This window comes from Pseudophryne corroboree, chromosome 10, assembly GCF_028390025.1.
Source record: "Pseudophryne corroboree isolate aPseCor3 chromosome 10, aPseCor3.hap2, whole genome shotgun sequence".
In the NCBI taxonomy this organism is placed as follows: domain Eukaryota; kingdom Metazoa; phylum Chordata; class Amphibia; order Anura; family Myobatrachidae; genus Pseudophryne; species Pseudophryne corroboree.
This window is the reverse complement of record NC_086453.1, coordinates 40,126,723-40,147,239: the sequence shown is the minus strand read 5'-3', so window position 1 is coordinate 40,147,239 and position 20,517 is coordinate 40,126,723. Positions and strand designations below refer to the sequence as shown.

At 46.7% G+C, this 20,517-nt stretch overlaps 1 protein-coding gene across 1 annotated transcript in view; it reads right to left on the bottom strand.

Moving 5' to 3' along the window:
- Window positions 1-9,722: 9,722 nt before the first annotated feature.
- LIM2 (lens intrinsic membrane protein 2) overlaps window positions 9,723-20,517 on the bottom strand; it is a 55,208-nt gene continuing 44,413 nt past the window's right edge. Inside the window, exons 2-5 of the mRNA XM_063942314.1 lie at window positions 15,762-15,967; window positions 13,890-14,039; window positions 11,824-11,958; window positions 9,723-10,790 (exon numbers count right to left, since the gene is read on the bottom strand). Of these exons, the coding sequence (XP_063798384.1) occupies window positions 10,729-10,790; window positions 11,824-11,958; window positions 13,890-14,039; window positions 15,762-15,967 (553 nt within the window). The 3' untranslated portion in view covers window positions 9,723-10,728. The remainder of the gene's footprint in view (window positions 10,791-11,823; window positions 11,959-13,889; window positions 14,040-15,761; window positions 15,968-20,517) is intronic.

Sequence of the window (20,517 nt, the reverse complement as noted above, 5' to 3'; positions counted from 1 at the left end):
AAATATGTAAAGGGACATCGCAAAGAGTTATCAGAGGAATTATTTATTAAAATAACACAGTTTAGGACACGTGGGCACTCGCTGCGACTGGAGGAGAGAAGTTCCGAACACAACGGAGGAAAGGGTTCTTCACTGTTAGGGCAATCAGGATGTGGAATTCCCTGCCAGGGAAGGTGGTAATGGCGGACTCTGTAAACAGGATTTTGATACCTACTGGTAAATCCTTTTCTCCTAGTCCGTAGAGGATGCTGGGGTCCACTTCATGACCATGGGGTATAGACGGTTCCGCAGGAGCCATGGGCACTCTTAAGACTTTTCAATGGGTGTGAACTGGCTCCTCCCTCTATGCCCCTCCTCCAGACCTCAGTTATAGGAACTGTGCCCAGGGAGACGGACATTTCGAGGAAAGGATTTACTTTAATACTAGTGGTGAGATTCATACCAGCTCACACCGCAACCATGCCGCACAACATGGCATTCAACATAACACACGCCAACAGGCATGAACTAATTGCAGCAACATGCTAAACTAAGATAACACAACTTGTGTAATACTAATAACTAAACTGCAGGTAAAGTACGCACTGGGACGGGCTCCCAGCATACTCTACGGACTAGGAGAAAAGGATTTACCGGTAGGTATCAAAATTCTGTTTTCTCATACGTCCTAGAGGATGCTGGGGTCCACTTCATGACCATGGGGTTTATACCAAAGCTCCAGTACGGGCGGGAGAGTGCGGATGACCCTGCAGCACCGATTGACCGAACTTGAGGTCTTCATCGGCCAAGGTGTCAAACTTGTAGAATTTTGCAAATCTGTTTGACCCCGACCAAGTAGCTGCTCGGCAAAGTTGCAATGCCGAGACCCCCCGAGCAGCCGCCCAGGATGAGCCCACCTTTCTAGTGGAATGGGTCTTCACCGACGTTGGTAACGGCAATCCAGCCGTAGTATGAGCGTGCTGAATCGTACTTCTGATCCAACGCGCAAGTCTGCTTGGAAGCAGGACATCCAATTTTATTGGGAGCATACAGGACAAACAACGACTCTGTTTTCCGTATACGAGCTGTTCTAGCGACATAAATTTTCAAAGCCCTAACTACATCTAGAGACTTTGACTCTGTGAACGTGTCAGTAACTACTGGCACCACAATAGGCTGGTTTATGTGGAAAGAAGAAACCACCTTTGGAAGAAAATGTTGACGAGTTCGCAACTCTGCCCTATCTTCATGGAAGTTTAGGTAAGGGCTCTTGCGAGACAAGGCCTCCAATTCAGACACCCGCCGTGCGGATGCCAATGCCAAAAGCATCACCACTTTCCAAGTGAGAAACTTCAACTCTATCTCTTGTAGAGGCTCAAACCAGTCCGATTGGAGGAACTGCAACACCACATTAAGGTCCCATGGTGCCACCGGAGGCACGAATGGAGGCTGGATGTGCAGAACCCCTTTCACGAAGGTCTGAACCTCTGGAAGAGAGGCCAATTGTTTCTGGAAGAACACCGACAAGGCCGAAATCTGGACCTTGATTGATCCCAATCTGAGGCCCGCCTCCACCCAAGCCTGTAGAAAATGGAGAAAACGTCCCAAGTGAAACTCTTCCGTAGGAGCCTTCTTGGATTCACACCAAGATACATACTTTCTCCAAATATGGTGGCAATGTTTCGACGTTACTCCCTTCCTGGCCTGAATAAGAGTGGGGATGACTTCCTTGGGAATACCCTTTCGGGCTAGGATCGGCGCTCAACAGCCATGCCGTCAAACGTAGCCGCGGTAAGTCTTGATACACGCACGGCCCCTGCTGTAGCAGGACCTCGCGAAGAGGAAGAGGCCGAGGATTTTCTATGAGCAACTCCTGAAGATCTGGGTACCAAGCCCTCCTTGGCCAGTCTGGGGCAATGAAGATTGCTTGAACTCTTGTTCTTCTTATGATCCTGAGCACTTTTGGGATCAGCGGAAGTGGAGAGAAGACATACACTGACGGGAAAACCCACTGGGCATCCACCGCTATCGCTTGAGGGTCTCTCGACCTGGAACAGTATCTCTGAAGCTTCTTGTTGAGACGAGATGCCATCATGTCTACTTGAGGAACTCCCCAAAGTCTTGTCACCTCTGTGAAGACTTCTTGGTGGAGGCCCCACTCTCCTGGATGGAGATCGTGTCTGCTGAGGAAGTCTGCTTCCCAGTTGTCTACTCCCGGAATGAATATTGCCGACAGAGCTTTAAGATGTCTTTCTGTCCAGAGGAGGATCTTCGTCACCTCTGCCATTGCCTCACTGCTTTTCATTCCGCCCTGCCTGTTTATGTACACGACTGCTGTTACATTGTCCGACTGGATCTGCACGGGATGATCTTGAAGAAGATGTACCGCTTGTTGAAGGCCGTTGTAAATGGCTCTCAGTTCCAGCACGTTTATGTGAAGGCAGGCTTCCTGACTTGACCATCATCCTTGGAAGCTTTCTCATTGCGTGACAGCTCCTCAGCCACGGAGACTTGCATCCGTGGTTACCAGGAGCAAGTCCTGAATCCCGAACCTGCGTCCCTCTAGTAGGTGAGAGCTGTGTAGCCACCGCAGGATTGAAATCCTGGTTTTTGTCGACAGGATTATCTTTCGGTGCATGTGTAGGTGGGAACCCGACCACTTGTCCAACAGGTCCCACTGGAACACTCTGGCATGGAACCTGCCAAACTGTATGGCCTCGTAGGCCGCCACCATCTTCCCCAACAACCAAATGCACTGATGGATCGACACCCTGGATGGTTTCAATATCTGTTTTACCAGATTCTGTATTTCCAGAGCCTTTTCCACCGGAAGAAATACTCTCTGAACTTCTGTGTCCAGGATCATCCCGAGAAAAGACAACCTTGTCGTCGGTTCCAACTGTGACTTTGGATTATTTATGATCCAACCGTGTTGCTGGAGTATCGACAGGGAGAGTGTGATGTTTTGTAACAACTGCTCCCTGGATCTCGCCTTTATCAGGAGATTGTCCAGATAAGTAATTATATTGACTCCTTTCTGACACAGGAGAACCATCATCTCCGCCATCACCTTGGTGAATACCCTCGGCGCTGTGGAGAGACCAAAAGGTAACATCTGGAATTGGTAGTGGCAATCCTGAACCGCGAATCTCAGATAGGCCTGGTGAGGAGGGTAAATGGGAACATGCAGGTAAGCATCCTTTATGTCTACAGACACCATGTAGTCCCCCTCCTCCAGACTGGAAATCACTGCTCTCAGTGATTCCATTTTGAACTTGAAACGTTTCAAGTAGAAATTCAGATTTTTCAGGTTTAGGATCAGTCTGACCGAGCCGTCCGGCTTCGAAACTACAAAAGGCTTGAATAAAACCCCTCCCCTTGTTGTGACACAGGTACCAGGACTATGACCTGATCCTGACATAATTTTTGGATTGCCGCTGTTACTGCTTCTCTGTCTGGAGGAGAAGCTGGCAAGATCCATTTGAAAAATCGGCATGGGGGAACGTCTTGAAACTCCAGCTTGTATCCCTGGGATACGATTTGCAACACCCAGGGATCCAGGCCAGACAGAATCCAACCTTGGCTGAACAGTTTGAGACGTGCCACCACCCGAGCGGCCTCCCGCAAGGGAGCACCAGCGTCATGCTGAAGATTTGGCAGAAGTAGACTACTGCTCCTGGGAACGTGAAGCCGCTGTGGACTTCTTTCCCATTCCCCTACCAGCAAAGAAGGGGGAACCTCTCGCTTTTTTGTATTTATTGGGCCGAAAGGACTGCATGTGTGGGTGATAGGTCTTTTTTGCCGGTGCAGGCGCAGAGGGCAAAAATGCCGCTGAGACTAACGCATCCAGTCCATCGCCAAATAAGGCCTCACCTTTATATGGGAGAGCCTCCATGTTTCTTTTGGAATCTCCATCCGCGTTCCACTGGCGAATCCACAATGCCCGCCGAGCCGATACTGCCATGGTAGCGGCTTGTGAACTCAAGAGTCCAATATCTTTCATTGCTTCTAGCATGTATGCGGCAGCGTCTTTGATATTCCCTAACTTAAGGAGTATCTCATCTTTATCAATCGTGTCAATTTCTGATGACACACTTTCCGACCATTTTTCAATAGCGCGACTCACCCACGCGCAGGCAATAGTGGGCCTGAGCAGCGTACCATTGGCAACATAAATGGATTTCAATGTAGTTTTCATCTTTCAGTCTGCCGGCTCTTTTAACGAAGCCGTACCAGGTGCAGGGAGAATTACCTTCTTTGTCAACCTGGACAGTGCACTGACTAACACAGGGGGTGACTCCCATTTTTTCCTGTCCTCTGCTGGGAAAGGGTAAGCTATTTGAATCCTCTTTGGAATACGAAATTTCTTTTCAGGATTCACCCACATCCCTTCAAAGAGAGTATTTAGCTCGTGGGAAGGAGGGAACGTGACTTTGGGTTTCTTTTCTTTATAGAAATAGTACAGGAGTGGCTTCCGTGACTTCCAAAACTTCCCTTATAGCTATAATCATATATTGTATATTTTTTGCCAATTTATGATCTATTTCTCTGGAGTCACTGTCGTCGACACAAGAATCAGTGTCCATGTCGGTATCAGTATTCACACTATTTGCAAATGGTCTCTTATGTGACCCAGAGGGGTCGCCTGCAGATGGAAGAACAGAGCCCTGAAAAATCACATCTTCCACAGTATTCTCCAGCACTCAGCATGAGATTCAGACTTATCTAATCTCCTATTGATATGATGCATACTATCACGTATTTCTTTCACCCATGCAGGCTCTTGGTGTGTCGGCAGCGCCACCACTTTACAACTCTGTGTCTCTAAAATGGCTTCCTCCGGGGAGGAACTCCCTGCCTCAGACATGTCACACACGTGTACAACACCCACACAGACACACTGAGACTTATAGGGGACAGACCCGCAGTAAAATCTGTCAGAGGGACATAGTTTAGGAGCAGCCAGTTCACAACCCCAGCGCCAGTATCTAATGCCTGTGAACACAGAATGCCCAGACAAGCACCGCTTTTTACACAGTAATTCACACTTGTAATGCACCAAAAATGCTTTGTGCCCGCCCTTATTTTCACCCTGATACTTGTAGTCAGAAGTGGAGGAAAGGACCAGCGTTGTCTCTGTAGCCTGAGGAGAGAGGAAATGGCGCTGAGCAGTGTGCTGGCTGCCTGAGGAAGAAGCTCCGCCCCCGCAATGGCACGTTTTTCACTCAGTAATCTTTTATAATATGTCAAAGTCAGAAAAATATCCCTATACACGCTGCCATATTTGCACCTCACGCTGGTCCGCGCTGCGCATGCGTGCGCTTTCCCGTGATAGCGCATACCCGCTGATGCGTGCACCCGCTCGCATCGGTATGCGTATTTACGGTAAAGAGTATGTAGTCGTAGCGTGCGACCCAATCGTTACATATTTTCACAATTAATGTAGTTTGTAGACCATGATCCCTTTGATAGATTCTGAAAGTTTGGTTAATATGGAATGTCCCTGAACGGAGGAATCCCTCTTTGTATTGTGCTAAGGGTCTAACAGGAATCATACAGCAGTGTTTGGTACCCATCGGAAGAGTATTTAAATAGCAATATTCCGGTGTTGGTTTGGAGCGTATTAATCGCTCGTACGGATAGTTATGGACATAAGAAGTTTATGTCCATTTCTATTATTTACTCATACTCAGGTATGCGGCGGGAAAACTAGTTTCCCACCCACCTGAGCCGTTTAAATCGTCACAGCCCACCTGTATGAATCACCCTATGACCTTTTGTTATAATGTGAAGCCGAATTCCTGCGTCCAATGGACAATGAGGTTGTAGGGACCATTAGATTGCATTGTGTGAGTAGCATAAAAGACGGGCCTGTGGCATCCAGTTTTGACTTCTCATCAAACAGTTCTCATTGCTGATAATCGGGAAGCTGGATGTCCAGAGGCGCATGCGATCATACCCTTTGTGCGTAAGTTTTTCTCCGTAATCATATTGTCTTACTGTGAGACAATCTCTCTCTCTCTCCGTCTCTCTCTCTCTCTCTCTCCCTTCTCTTTCTCTCGTATCTCCCATTGACTAATATTGTATTGTATTAGATCAGCATAGTATTGTATTGTATTTCTTGTATAGTTATTCGGTTAGGAAATCTCTGTTATATTGTAGTGTATCATTTGTACTGTGATTCTTTTTGCAAGTATAATAGTTATAATACAGATAATAGGCTTTGGACCCTAAACCAGTATCTGTGTATTTCCTATAGTTTTAAGTGTTCACTTGAGCGTCGGTGACGCTCAAGCAGCTTTGTAGTTAGTCAGGTTACACAAGGTTGCACTTACACCCTGTATTCACATTAAGGTATTCTGTGTATTTCATTGATAAAAGGTTTAGACATAAAGGTATAGCGTTGTGAGCGTCTGCGCCGCTGGTGATCTCCTCGTGGTCTCGAGCGTCCGCTACGCCATAGCGAATCATTACTCTAGTCATCACCAATAACTTGCTGTCCTGTGATCACTGGGCCGTGAGCGAACGTGACGCTTGAGCGTCTCGCCTACGGCTAAGCGATCGTTACGCAACTAGCGTACCCTTACGGTACTTCTTAAGTAAACAGCGTACTGTGTTCTTAGACTTCAATAAGGGTTGTTTATACGACAAAGGAATTTAACATTGTCAAATATTTGTACTGGCAGGGGTAGGGCTGTGCCAAAGGCATCTTATGCCCCCCTTTTGCCAGTTTATAGGTATTTTTGCTGCACAGGGCACCCCGCAGCGCCTGTGTATGGGCAGCAATGGCGCGCTGCGCTTCCGCCAGCTGCGCTGTACCTCAGCCTTCACTTTTCTTGATAGATCTTTCTTCTTCTACTCACCTGTCTTCTGGCTCAGCGAGGGGGGTGACGGCGTGCTGTGGGAGTGAGCATCTAGACACGGCTAGCGCTCAGTACCCTTCAGCAGCTAATGGTGTCCTGTCAGCCAGAAGCAGAGCCATGAAACTCTTCAGGAAGTTGGTTCCTACTTCTGCCCCCTCAGTCCCACGAAGCAGGGAGTCTGTTGCCAGCAGTTCTCCCTGAAAATGAAAAACCTAACATAAGTCTTTTCAGAGAAACTCAGTAGAGCTCCTCAGAGTGCATCCAGTCTCCCTAGGCACATTTCTAAACCTGAGGTCTGGAGGAGGGGCATAGAGGGATGAACCAGTTCACACCCATTGAAAAGTCTTATGAGTGCCCATGGCTCCTGCGGAACCGTCTATACCCCATGGTCATGAAGTGGACCCCAGCATCCTCTAGGGCATATGAGAAATTGGATTTAAAAAAGGAATGGATACATTTCTGAATGAAAAAGCTATCCAAGGTTATAATACTTAAAATATCAACGTGGTTAATCCGGAGGTAACATGAGTTATAGTAGCTAACTAGTCATAAAACATTATTTAGCAAGTATGTAGAATCATCACAACTTATAACAGGTTGAACAGGATGGGCAATTTGCCTCTATTCAACCTCAAATACTATGTTACTATGTGGTCCACCTGTGACGCTGTGTTGTGTGGGCAGAAAAATGTGGAGGATTAACCCTGTCTGCAGCATAAGCCTGCAGACTCTCAGAGAAAGCCTTATAGGCCCTACACACTGGCCGATTTGTTTGAAAGATATGAACGATCTCATTCATAAATGAACGAGAACTCGTTCATATATTTCAGTGTGGAGGCTCCAGCGATGAACGATGCGCGGCACCACGCTCGTTCATCGCTGGTCCCCCGTCGGCTGTGCATGCAGTCCAATATGGACGATCTCGTCCATATTTTCCTGCACTTCAATGGAGCCGCGTGACAGGGGGAGTGAAGAAACTTCACTCCCCCCGTCACTGCTCCCCCGCCGCCGGGTCGCCCGTCGGGCACCTCGGTGGCGGATCGGCATGTCTGTAGGTCCCTTTAGTCTCTCCCATAACAGCCTGTGGCAAACAACTACCCTTTTTTGCCACAACATACATACATACATACTGTATTTCATTTAAATTCAGGGAATGTTAGACACTGAAGAAGGTTGAGTCGGTCTAGAACGCACCCACTGCTCCAGTTAGTCTCAGAGGTTCTCAGTGGGGTTAAGATCTGGGCTGGCTAGCATAACCGAGTTACATTTTCTGTATACCAGTCCAGCATCGTCCTGGAAACATGACATCATGCAGTGTACGGTGATCCCCTTTTCAAACTCGGTTAGCTCCTTCCAGCAAGCCATGTGCCCGTCTACCCGTTTTATTCCTTCACAAACACGTGTCTGCTGCAGGAGCAAACCATTTCACTTACACAATGGGGGAGGGCAGGGGCGTCCAATCACTTTTGTCTACACAGTGTGTGTGTGTGTATGTATATATATATATATATAGAGAGCAGTGTTTTTCAACCACTGTGCCCCGTGGCACACTAGTGTGCCCTGAGCAGTCTCCGAGTGTGCCGCCATAGAGGCAGAGCCAGGCCCGTCAGTGTTTTGCCGCTACTGAGGCCTTGCAACGATCAATACTGGTGGGTTTAGTGGTTCTAATTTTGGGCCTGGGCAGTGTTGGGCTCTTCTGGCTTTCTCAGATGTGGCTCAGGCATTACCTATGGAGAAGCTGCGACATGACATCCTAGGACAGACAACTGCACCATGCATCGCCATTATACAGGTTGAGTATCCCATATCCAAATATTCAGAAATACGGACTTTTTTGAATGAGAGTGAGATAGTGAAACCTTTGTTTTTGATGACTCAATGTACACAAACTTTGTTTAATACACAAAGTTATTAAAAATATTGTATTAAATGACCTTCATACTGTGTGTATAAGGGCCCTCATTCCGAGTCGTTCGCTCGGTATTTTTCATCGCATCGCAGTGAAATTCCGCTTAGTGCGCATGCGCAATATTCGCACTGCGACTGCGCCAAGTATCTTTGCTATGAAGATAGTATTTTTACTCACGGCTTTTTCATCGCTCCGGCGATCGTAATGTGATTGACAGGAAATGGGTGTTACTGGGCGGAAACACGGCGTTTTATGGGCGTGTGGCTGAAAACGCTACCGTTTCCGGAAAAAACGCAGGAGTGGCCGGAGAAACGGGGGAGTGGTTGGGCGAACGCTGGGTGTGTTTGTGACGTCAAACCAGGAACGACAAGCACTGAACTGATCGCACAGGCAGAGTAAGTCTGGAGCTACTCTAAAACTGCTAAGTAGTTTGTGCTCGCAATATTGCGAATACATCGGTCGCAATTTTAAGATGCTAAGATACACTCCCAGTAGGCGGCGGCTTAGCGTGTGTAACTCTGCTAAATTCGCCTTGCGACCGATCAACTCGGAATGAGGGCCAAGGTGTATATGAAACATAAATGAATTGTGTGAATGTAGACACACTTTGTTTAATGCACAAAGTTATAAAAAATATTGGCTAAAATGACCTTCAGGCTGTGTGTATAAGGTGTATATGTAACATAAATGCATTCTGTGCTCAGATTTAGGTCCCATCACCATGATATCTCATTATGGTATGCAATTATTCCAAAATACGGAAAAATCCCATATCCAAAATACCTCTGGTCCCAAGCATTTTGGATAAGGGATACTCAACCTGTATCTGAGTGTGCCTTGGCAATATTTAAATCTTGTTCAGTGTGCCGCGAGTTGTAAAAGGTTGAAAATCTCTGATATAGAGAGAGAATATACAGTATAAAACCAAATATAACTGTATACACATATCAACAATACTGTGCATATAGCAATTTTACGACATCAGGCAACATTATTTTATTGGTTTGCAGAGATCTTCCATATGTCATTTGATTTTACAGTTTTCTGTTGTGTTTCAGCAAAGATTCCATATCATACAGACAGACATATTTAAGTAGCTTTTAGATGAAACACAGGGCCTGATTGAGAGTTGGATGCAGCGGAACGATTATTGGCCGGCTGTGCATGCGTTTTAAGTCAAACCGCACATGTGACGCAATAGTCTTGCAATGGCTGCAGCGACATTAGAGTACTGATCTGAATCAGGGCCACAGAACAGCTCTGTGGATATAGTAATACCCAATGTAAAAAGCAGAGCAGAGCTGTGTCGTACCCAAGGGATAGCTGATGGAAGCTGAAGGTACACACAAATATAAAGTCATCTATCATTGGACAACCCGTTTATTTCACAAAATGTCATCTCTCCAGCTACTGGAAATGGTTTTATCTGGGTAATCAGTTAATTTGCTCTTTTGAGGACAACCAGAAGATCGGGAGTTGCAAACTTACCGTAAAGATGCGATTAGTGCAAATATGCAGTAACTGAAACGTGCAAAACTCTAGAACAGCAAAGAAATACCCAGCAGCCTCTCACAAACGGGCTCTTTAATAACATTGGTGCAATCTGCACAAAGGTGGTATAGCACAAAAATACACAAGGTGTATAACTGAGTTGGAGGGGCTTCGATGGGGGGGTTGCTGAGGTCACATCACGATGGCTCAGACTGGTACAGTGATCCGGACGTCATAGCAGAAACGGGGTGTTTGCACAGCAGAAGACGTTATTCCCAGTGTCTTACTCTAAACCCATTTATACAGAGGATGTGTTGGTTGTGTCATATGGTTGCTACATTATCCAAATTACTCAGTGGCAAGCCTGATTGGCCGTATCCACCCCACTGCAGTCAACACGATGGGGGCTGGGAGATCAAGACTTCAATTTTCTGAGATATTTTCTTTCAGTGTATTATTCCCTATGTTTTCCTTCCTGCCACACTTTTAGCGCGGCCCGGACACTCTCCGGCACTCGTGCATTCGATAGGCGCACATGTAAAATATCCCTGTAAGGAGGAGACGAGATATGATGAGTGATTTTGGAAGATGATTTGAAGGAGCACTGAAAGAACATTCCAAGAAATGCACCAGCTACAGTATAACACAGAGCAATCAGCGGAGATAGATCATTTGGGGACCCATTGCTTGTGGACTCTACCGGAATATCTGGGAGAATTACAGACGAGTCCACGAACAATGTGGCTTTAGTCGCGCCGAACAGTCCCTCTCTGCGCCCCAGGTCCCTGGCAACTCAGTCCGCTGAGCGTCTTCTGCGGTCAAAATGTGCATCTTATTCGCACAAACAAAACGACTGGAAGCGACTGAACCTACATTGCTAGACTGATCAAAGGGCCTAATTCAGACCTGTTCGCTCACTACGTTTTTTTTCCAGTCCTGCACTCGCATAGTCGCCGCCCATAGGGGAGTGTATTTTCGCTTTGCAAGTGTGGGAACGCATGTGTAGCAGAGCTGTACAAACAGATCTTGTGCAGTTTCTGAGTTGCCCAGGAATTACTCAGCCGCTGCGATCACATCAGCCTATCCGGGACCGGAATTGACATCGGGAACCCTCCCTGAAAACGATTGAATACGCCTGCGTTTTTCTAACCACTCCCAGAAAACGTTCAATTGACACCCACAAACTCCTTCTTCCTGTAAATCTCCTTGCGAACACTAACCTGCTGAAAGTTGGTCAGGAACACAGCGCAATTTACGATGACATGAAATGCGTTATCACCTCCTCATTACTGAGGAGAGTGGGGCCAGATGACTCGGTCTCCCCCACATCTCCTCCCCCCCCCCCCCCTTCCGGAAGCGAGGTTGGGGTAGTAGACATGTATAGCAGAACACTCTGTAATTACTGTACATCAGTTTCACAGTATAAACAGCCAATGCAGCCCAGGGGTCATTTCTTTGCATTTCCGAAAATTCGACAAAGTGGAAATATTCACACGTTTTGTTACATTATTGTGGACAAATCCGTGACGCGGGCGACTCATGAGACCTGGGGAAAAATCATTCTAATAATTATACTGTTACCTGCAAAGAAAGTCATCAGCAGGGCCACCCAGCCCAGGATATAGGACCAGGAAAATCGCCAGTCGCCAAAACGCTTGCCCATAAAATTTACCGTTACGCCAGTATAGATTGCCATAGCAAGCAGCACAAACAAAGCTGTGGATGAGCAGAAGAGATGATTACAGATATAATGGGATACAATGACAGTGGAATATATGAGTATAAGCGGGTATTTTGCACTTGTAAATGATCAACTCTGACCCCCAATCAAACTATATCACATGACTGTGATGTCATCATTGGATATTGGGGGTAATTCAGAGTTGATCGCAGCAGCAAATTTGTTAGCAGTTGGGCAAAACCATGTGCACTACAGGTGGGGCAGATGTAACATGTGCAGAGAGAGTTAGAGTTGGGTGGGTTATTTTGTTTCTGTGCAGGGTAAATACTGTCTTATTTTTACACTACAATTTAGATTGCAGATTGAACACACCCCACCCAAATCTAACTTTCTCTGCACGTTACATCTGCCCCCCTCCTGCAGTGCACATGGTTTTGCCAAGCTGCTAACAAATTTGCTGCTGCGACCAACTCTGAATTAGGCCCATTATCAGAGGGCAAAAGTGGATTGATCAAACAGAAAAACATTGATATGTAGTGTGTCCTGCTGTCATTTGCCATGGTAACAATGACTGGGACCGCCATGATAAATGACACCCTGGTATAGAGGGGGCGTGGCCACATGATGGTGCGGGATATTGCAACGCCTCTTTGGCAGAACCAGTCCACGTTACTTTGTGCCCCCTCTCTTAGTAGAAGTTGGCAGGCACAATAAATCAAAGTAATCAGAAGGTTAAAACCGTGGCGGTAAAGCAAGCTGGTAATATAAAGCAGGCATGTCCAAACTGCGGCCCTCTAGCTGTTGAGAAACTACACATCCCAGCATGCCCTGATACAGCTTTAGCATTCTCTGACAGCAAAACTGTGTCAGGGCATGCTGGGATATGTAGTTTCACAACAGCTGGAGGGCTGCAGTTTGGACATGCCTGATATATAGAGACTGAGGTGAATAACTATGATAAAAAAGGACACCCCAAAAACAGATTGTTATTTATATTTATTCCTGCTGCTGACCCTGCGGGGATCTGCCACGGAGTATGAAGAGTAAATCACTGATAGACAGTCCCTCAGTCCTGCACAGATTACGCGTTCCCGTGTTCCCTACTTCAGTGTGATGTAAGACAGAGAAGCTCCACCCTCTGCGCAGAAGTCTACATACGGTATGCAGTCGCTGAGCCGGTAATCCCGCTTCTATTGTCATGTGATAGCATGCACTGTGACTGGATGTACAGCTAATTTGCCCTGTCAAGCAGGATCGTGAGGCTAACCGCGGCGACTGGGGGGGGGGGAAGAAATTCTGCACGCAGTGGGCGGAGTCATTATGCTCGACACCCTCCCTTGGTAATAGTGCAGCTCCATGCCAGAAAATGACTTCATTTTTTCACACATCCTCTAAGAGAGTTTGGTATGTTAGCTAGACAGTACAGTGCCGACATGCTTGTCATGTCGACATGTTCATGGTGTCAACAGTGAATATGCTACAATGTTGACATGCCGGTTTTCTTCTCCTGCTGTCCCTTAAGACAATCCTAATGCTAACCCTAACAAAAACCCTAACCCTCCTGGAAATGCCGACATGTCTTAAGTCGGCATTTTGTCAAAATTGACATTTTGCAGGTTTCTGCATAAATTATGTCGCCATTCTAACAACACAGACATCATCAATGACAATCTTGTGCATGTTGACATGATAACCACCGATATAATATGATTAGTTGCTATGGTCAACATCACCAGTTCTAAAAAAACCTCTCACCTTAGTAAATGTACCCCATATAGTCCCAACACATACGCACTCTCACCATTAATATAAGACATAAGCAAAAATAGTGAAGTGCTTTTTGTGAGCAAAATGGAAGTTTAAATAAGGCCTTGGAGCGATCATCCAGTGAGAGCGGGGCCTTACTGCCGACACACGCAATTCTCGTTACAGATGGCGTGACAGTGTGTATATGTCTAGTACTTACTGGAGATGAAGAACATGATTCCTGCAGCAAAGGATCTGTTGAATCTCTGGAAAGTGGAGAAGTGAGCGAAGGACAGGATCCCAGCGATGATCCCAGCGAAGCAGGAGAGGGTAGAGAGTATCATGAAGGCCCGCGTGGCGTTCCAATAGGCTGCAAGAGGGCAGAGTGTCAGCAGGATGGGGGCAGATTACAGACGTGCCGACGCCGGGCAGAGGAACCATACGCAGCAGAAAGCAGCAAGTTCACTACAAATACATTCTCTACAATGTGCAAAGGGGGTCATTCCGAGTTGTTTGCTCGCTAGCTGATTTTAGCATCATTGCACACGCTAGGCCGCCGCCCTCTGGGAGTGAATCTTAGCTTAGCAGAATTGCGAATAGAAAATTCTTAGCAGTTTCTGAGTAGCTCGAGACTAACTCCTACACTGCGATCAGCTCAGCCCGTTTCGTTCCTGGTTTGACGTCACACACACGCCCAGCGTTCGGCCAGCCACTCCCCCGTTTCTCCAGACACTCCCGCGTTTTATCCTGGCACGCCTGTGTTATTCCGCACACTCCCTGAAAACGGTCAGTTTCCGCCCAGAATCACCCACTTCCTGTCAATCACACTCCGATCACTTCAACGATGGAAATTCTTCATTCTGCCGTGACTAAATCTACTAAGTTTTGAGCTAAAATACTTAGCGCATGCGCACTGCGTACCATGCGCATTTTCGCCTTAATCGCTCCGTTGCGAAAATTGGCAATGAGCGAACAACTCGGAATGACCTCCTATATACACTAACATGTGAGCAAACATGACATACCTGAAACATCCACTGCCTAAAGATACCGACATTCAAAATGCCGACATGGACATGTCAGCGGGGGTCATTATGTCAACACTGTGAATGTCGACGGTCCATGTCACTATTAGGCTTATGGTCAGTAGCGTTCACCCCTAGGTCAATGTAGGGATAGCCATCGACCATCGATGATTTAATCATTGATACTCTATGGCCGATGTTGAATACTTTAGCCATCGATGAGGGAGAACCAGATGGTTTCCAACCACCGATGGTAAAGATCAACAAGATTTTTTTTTTACTCTATACAATGTGTCGGGACACGGAGAGGCATCACTACTTACCAAATATGCGCGCAGATTTATGGGACCCATTTACTAAGCCTTGGAGAGAGATAAAGTGAACGGAGATAAAGTACCAGCCAATCGGCTCCTGTCATTTTTCAAACACAGCCTGTAACATGGCTGATTGGCTGGTACTTAATCTCTCTCCACTTTATTTCTCCTCCAGGGCTTAGTAAATAGACCCATATGAAACATATGTATCATGCCTTGTTTATTTGTATATTTTTGCTCCTCTTCTGTTTACATTTTGTATAGCTCAATAAATATATATATTTCCTTTGGATGGATACTGTGTGTGTGGATTATTTTTACACCTGTTATTATGAAGATCAAATGAAGATTCCCCTTTCCTGCAAATAAAATCTATATAACACCAAGAGCATTGCAACTAGGGGCCAAACTACAGTGCTATGGGGCCCCAATAGCTGAGGGGGCCCGCCTTCTGGGATTCACACCAAACTCACTGTTTTTGTTATACAGTATCTGTGAATTCGACCCCTATAGTTCCAAAGGGGGAGAGAGGGATGAGAGAAAGGGGAAGGGGTGTCTCTTAAATAAATGTATGCAGAGTTCAATTGATGTTATTTGATTAAAAGGACTGAGAGACACGCATCGAGTTACTCACCACACCATGCCATAAAACGTAGTATAATGCAGCCAGTTATATATTTATATGTTTAATGTTTGTTTTTTTTTTAAATTATGTGATTCTTATGGCCCAATCATTGGGACGGGACTACATACCGATGCTCTCAGTCTGCATGTAGCATTTCCCAGTCACGCAGTACCTCCAGAGGCCTTGGTGTGCGAAGGCCCCGGATAGCCGGTACTGCATCCAGTAGTCGGTTGCCGTGGAGACTACTAGCAGTATATTGCCAACGCAGGCGCAGAAGAGGCCTCCACCCATAAAACTGTACATCCTGACAGTGAGGCCGAGCGGGAGCTGATGTCTGGGGAAGAAGCAGAACACATCAGAGACATGCATAACGGGGGCAAATCATCATTATGCCATCATATTACCCTGAAGCACAATGCACATGCTATTTTCTTTAATGGTCTTGTTGGGTCGCCCAACGCCATCAGCCGCTCTCATCTTCTTTCTTCTGTAGTCATTTACTTCACTTCAGTTGAAACTTTAATATGATCTTTATCCATTTCTTCCTTAGTTTGCATTTTAGATGATTACTGCACTGTATGCAACTGCACATATAAGACATGCCACTTACAGGTAGAGTGGAATGTATTGAAGTGAAGGCAATATATGGTCAAGCATCCTGTCAAACAAATCTGTTTGACAGCTCAGGATATTTGCGTTAATGGTAAATACAGTTGGTACCATGCTGAGTAATTTGCTGCAATAAACACTACTCCATCTGTAGCCACAGTAGTACTGTCCCAAAGGGCCTAAGGATTACTTGCCGGTCGGCCCCTGAGGATTTGTCTGTCCGAGTACCATCGACAGCGGCGCCACGTTTTTTTAATCGCTGCAATCACAGCTGGCATCAGATGCACACCCTGGGCATGACACGTTTTCCGGGCGTATCCAGACTGTTTTTGAGGCAGCTGCATGACGTCACATGCAGCAGCTCCGATCAAAAAAATAGCGGCCGATCGCCTGCCAGCGCAACCAGGCGGTCAACTTTAAATCAATGCATCCGCAATTAAATTGCGGACGCATCGTGGGGTGGCGCCGCACACATGCTGGACGGCCTTGCCCTGTGCTGGGTGGCTCCCCAGCATGTGAGGAGATGGACGCAGGTCTTGCTACAGGACGCAACATCTACGTCCATCTCTGAACAACCTCCTCAGACTGTTCCCCAGCAAATGACAGGCGGCTTCAGCATGCGCTGCAAACCCATTGCGCGTGGGTGACCTGCGATTCTTCTGCAATTGCAATGTGCTGGGATGCGATCGCAGGCTGATTTAATGACGACTGGCATTCAGAAGCATATACAATGTCGATATAACTGTTGACATTTTGGTGTTGACTTAGTGACTGCATGAAATTTTTATGATTGCAATATGCTTTACCCAACCATGGGGGTAATTCCAAGTTGATCGCAGCAGGAATTTTGTTAGTAGTTGGGCAAAACCATGTGCAGTGCAAGGGAGGCAGATTTAACATGTGCAGAGAGAGTTAAGGGCCCTACTCACTGGCCGCCCCGCCGCCGAGCTGCCCGACGGCGGATACGGCCGACGAGCGACCCGGCGGCGGGGGGGCAGTGACGGGGGGAGTGAAGTTTCTTCACTCCCCCCGTCACGCGGCTGCATTGAAGTGCAGGCAAATATGGACGAGATCGGCCATATTGGCCTGCATGCACAGCCGACGGGAGACCAGCGATGAACGAGCGCGGGGCCGCGCATCGTTCATTGCAGGAGTCTCCACACTGAAAGATATGAACGAGTTCTCATTCATTTATGAACGAGATCGTTCATATCTTTCAAAAAATCGGCCAGTGTGTAGGGCCCTTTAGATTTGGGTGTGGTGTGTTCAATCTGCAATCTAAATTGCAGTGTAAAAATAAAGCAGCCAGTATTTACCCTGCACAGAAACAAAATAACCCACCCAAATCTAACTCTCTCTGCACATGTTATATCTGCCCCCCCTGCAGTGCACATGGGCCCTCATTCCGAGTTGTTCGCTCGGTAAAAATCTTCGCATCGCAGCGATTTTCCGCTTAATGCGCAATGTCCGCACTGCGACTGCGCCAAGTAAATTTGCTATGCACTTAGTAATTTTACTCACGGCTTTTTCATCGTTCTGGCGATCGTAATGTGATTGACAGGAAATGGGTGTTACTGGGCGGAAACAGGCCGTTTTATGGGCGTGTGGGAAAAAACGCTACCGTTTCCGGAAAAAACGCAGGAGTGGCCGGAGAAACGGAGGAGTGTCTGGGCGAACGCTGGGAGTGTTTGTGACGTCAAACCAGGAACGACAAGCACTGAACTGATCGCAGATGCCGAGTAAGTCTGGAGCTACTCAGAAACTGCTACGAGGTGTGTAATCGCAATATTGCGAATACTTCGTTCGCAATTTTAAGATGCTAAGATTCACTCCCAGTAGGCGGCGGCTTAGCGTGAGCAACTCTGCTAAAATCGCCTTGCGAGCGAACAACTCGGAATGACCTCCATGGTTTTGCCCAACTGCTAAAAAAGTTCCTGCTGCGATCAACTTGGAATTACCCCCCGTGTATTTACTGTTCATCTTGCATTACTGATGTCCGATTGGCCAAGCTACCACAATAAGGCCAGATTTGGCTACTAAACACTGGACCCGTCACTCGGTTGGGTCTGGGACTCAGGGTCGACACCAGTTAGGTCAACACCTGAAAAAGGTCGACATGGAAAATAGGTCAACATGGAAAAAGGTCGACGTGAGTTTTTTTGGTGTCGTTTTCTCCGTAATGTGACCGGGAACCCCAATTAGTGCACCGTGTCCCCTCGCATGGCTCGCGGGGTAGGTGCCTCGCTCCGCTACGCTCAGCACAGGTTACCGTTCCCAATTGTAGTCCACGTGGATCGTAAAGTATGAAAAAGTTCAAAAATTTGAAAAATGCATGTCGACCCTTTGTCCGTGTCGACCTATTTCAGGTGTCAACCTGGAGTCCGGATACCCTCTCGGCTGCTGTGAGCCCCTTAATGCTTCAGCTACACTAAGCCCTGAAGGCTGTTGTCAAGGATACTACACTGCAACATCGTATTATACATAATATATATACATATATATATATATATATATACATAAAGTTTCACGGTCTTTCATATCTAAGCCCCATAATGCTGCTTGATCTGCTGGGGACGGGGGGGGGGGGGGGGGGTATTTTTGGTGCATCTATGTATAGATGGGGAGCCAGTATATCTGCATGCATCAGATGGTCAGGGTATTGGGGTTATTTCATATACACTTTAGGTATCAACATTTTATTTTGTAATTCCTATTCCCTTTTGTTCACAGCCTTCATGACACCAGGTGACACACTGGAGAACCCCCAATTTAAAGCGATAACTACTGTCATTTCTGGGATACTATAGATTGCAAGCTTGTTAGGAACACCCTCTTATCTCTTTGTCTGCCTGTAATAATACTGAGTTTTATTACTGTACATATGAAATAAGAGGGAGAGTTATTTTTAGTAAGTGCCCAAATAAACCTTGCAGGTGCTAAATAGGAAATATAACAAAGTGGCACTACAGGGCACATATTGTACAGATGCGGGCGCATACACTGATGCTTACGTCACAGCAAATAGCCCCTCTCAGTGTTCCAGGTTCTGGGTGACTCAGACGCGCTGAGCATGTCTCACTTATAATGTGCGTCTTATTCGCATACATAAAACTGGGAGCGACAAAACTACATTCATAGATTGCCCTGAGTTTTTGCAGCTGAGTCTGAATCTGTATAAGAAGTGCTGTGACGCAGCAATCGCGGCTTTTCCCTCGCGCGCAGTTCCATTGTAATTCAACTGCAACTTTGCACGTGTTTAAAACTAATTCCTACCCAATCAGTGTCTCTAGTGCACTGCAAGTGCTTTCTTAAGGTCTGTGATAAGAAGATGCACAAATTAAAGAAAACTATGGTACGCTATACCTCAGTGTCTCCTCTAGAGGTTTTTGCAGCATATAGCGTCCAATCGTCCAGTATACGAGGACGTATCTGTACGATGCTTCATAAGGTTTGCATTTTGTCCAAATCAAAAAGATCGGCCTCATCGCTTTTTAAAATGAACTAAGTAAATCACTTAAACACAATTAGTGATCACTTTACGTGTTTTGCTAAGTTCATTTCTTTGCTGGATAACAGACCCCCCCTCCTAAAAAATAATAGTTTGAACATTTCCAAAAATGTGCTACAAGAGGTGAAATAAACTTCTGCAACTTGAGAACTTCGCAGCTTGGGTCACGTCTGGTGTAATTTCCGAGCGCTGTAAAACCCCAGCCTTCCGCAGCAAAATAGAATATTTGAAGGCAGGTGACCGGAAAGCGTCGAGCCACCGCGCCCTAAACAGCCCCTTACCTGTGTGAGGTGTCCTGAGACGAGGTGAGCAGAAAGAGGTCTCGCTCCGACGCTGAGCAACACAGAAAAGAATCAGACTAGGCTGCTGTCCAAAAAATGCCCCATGACGCTCGTAGTCACTCTGGATGGTTTCTGTTGACGCAGGTAAAATCCTTTTAACCAGGGATACCTCCCTGCCGAACTGACAGAAAGGGGTCAACAGCTCTCCCGTGCTGGGCTGGTCGGGCACCCTGATAAAGGTATGTGCTTAGCTGGCACTCTTGACCCGGTGAATGGATGTGATGAGGGCGACAGTTTTTTCCAGAGAACCCGGCCTCTCAGAACAATGACGGGCGATGTTAACCCCTCTGCGGCCAGCAGACACTTTTGTGTCAGGGGCGGCACATGACCAGCCAGGAGCTCCCTGGGATTGAACTTCATGTGTCACACAAAGCAGGAGGGCAATAGGGCAACGTGCGAGTTTATGCTATAAAACAGCCACGGCTT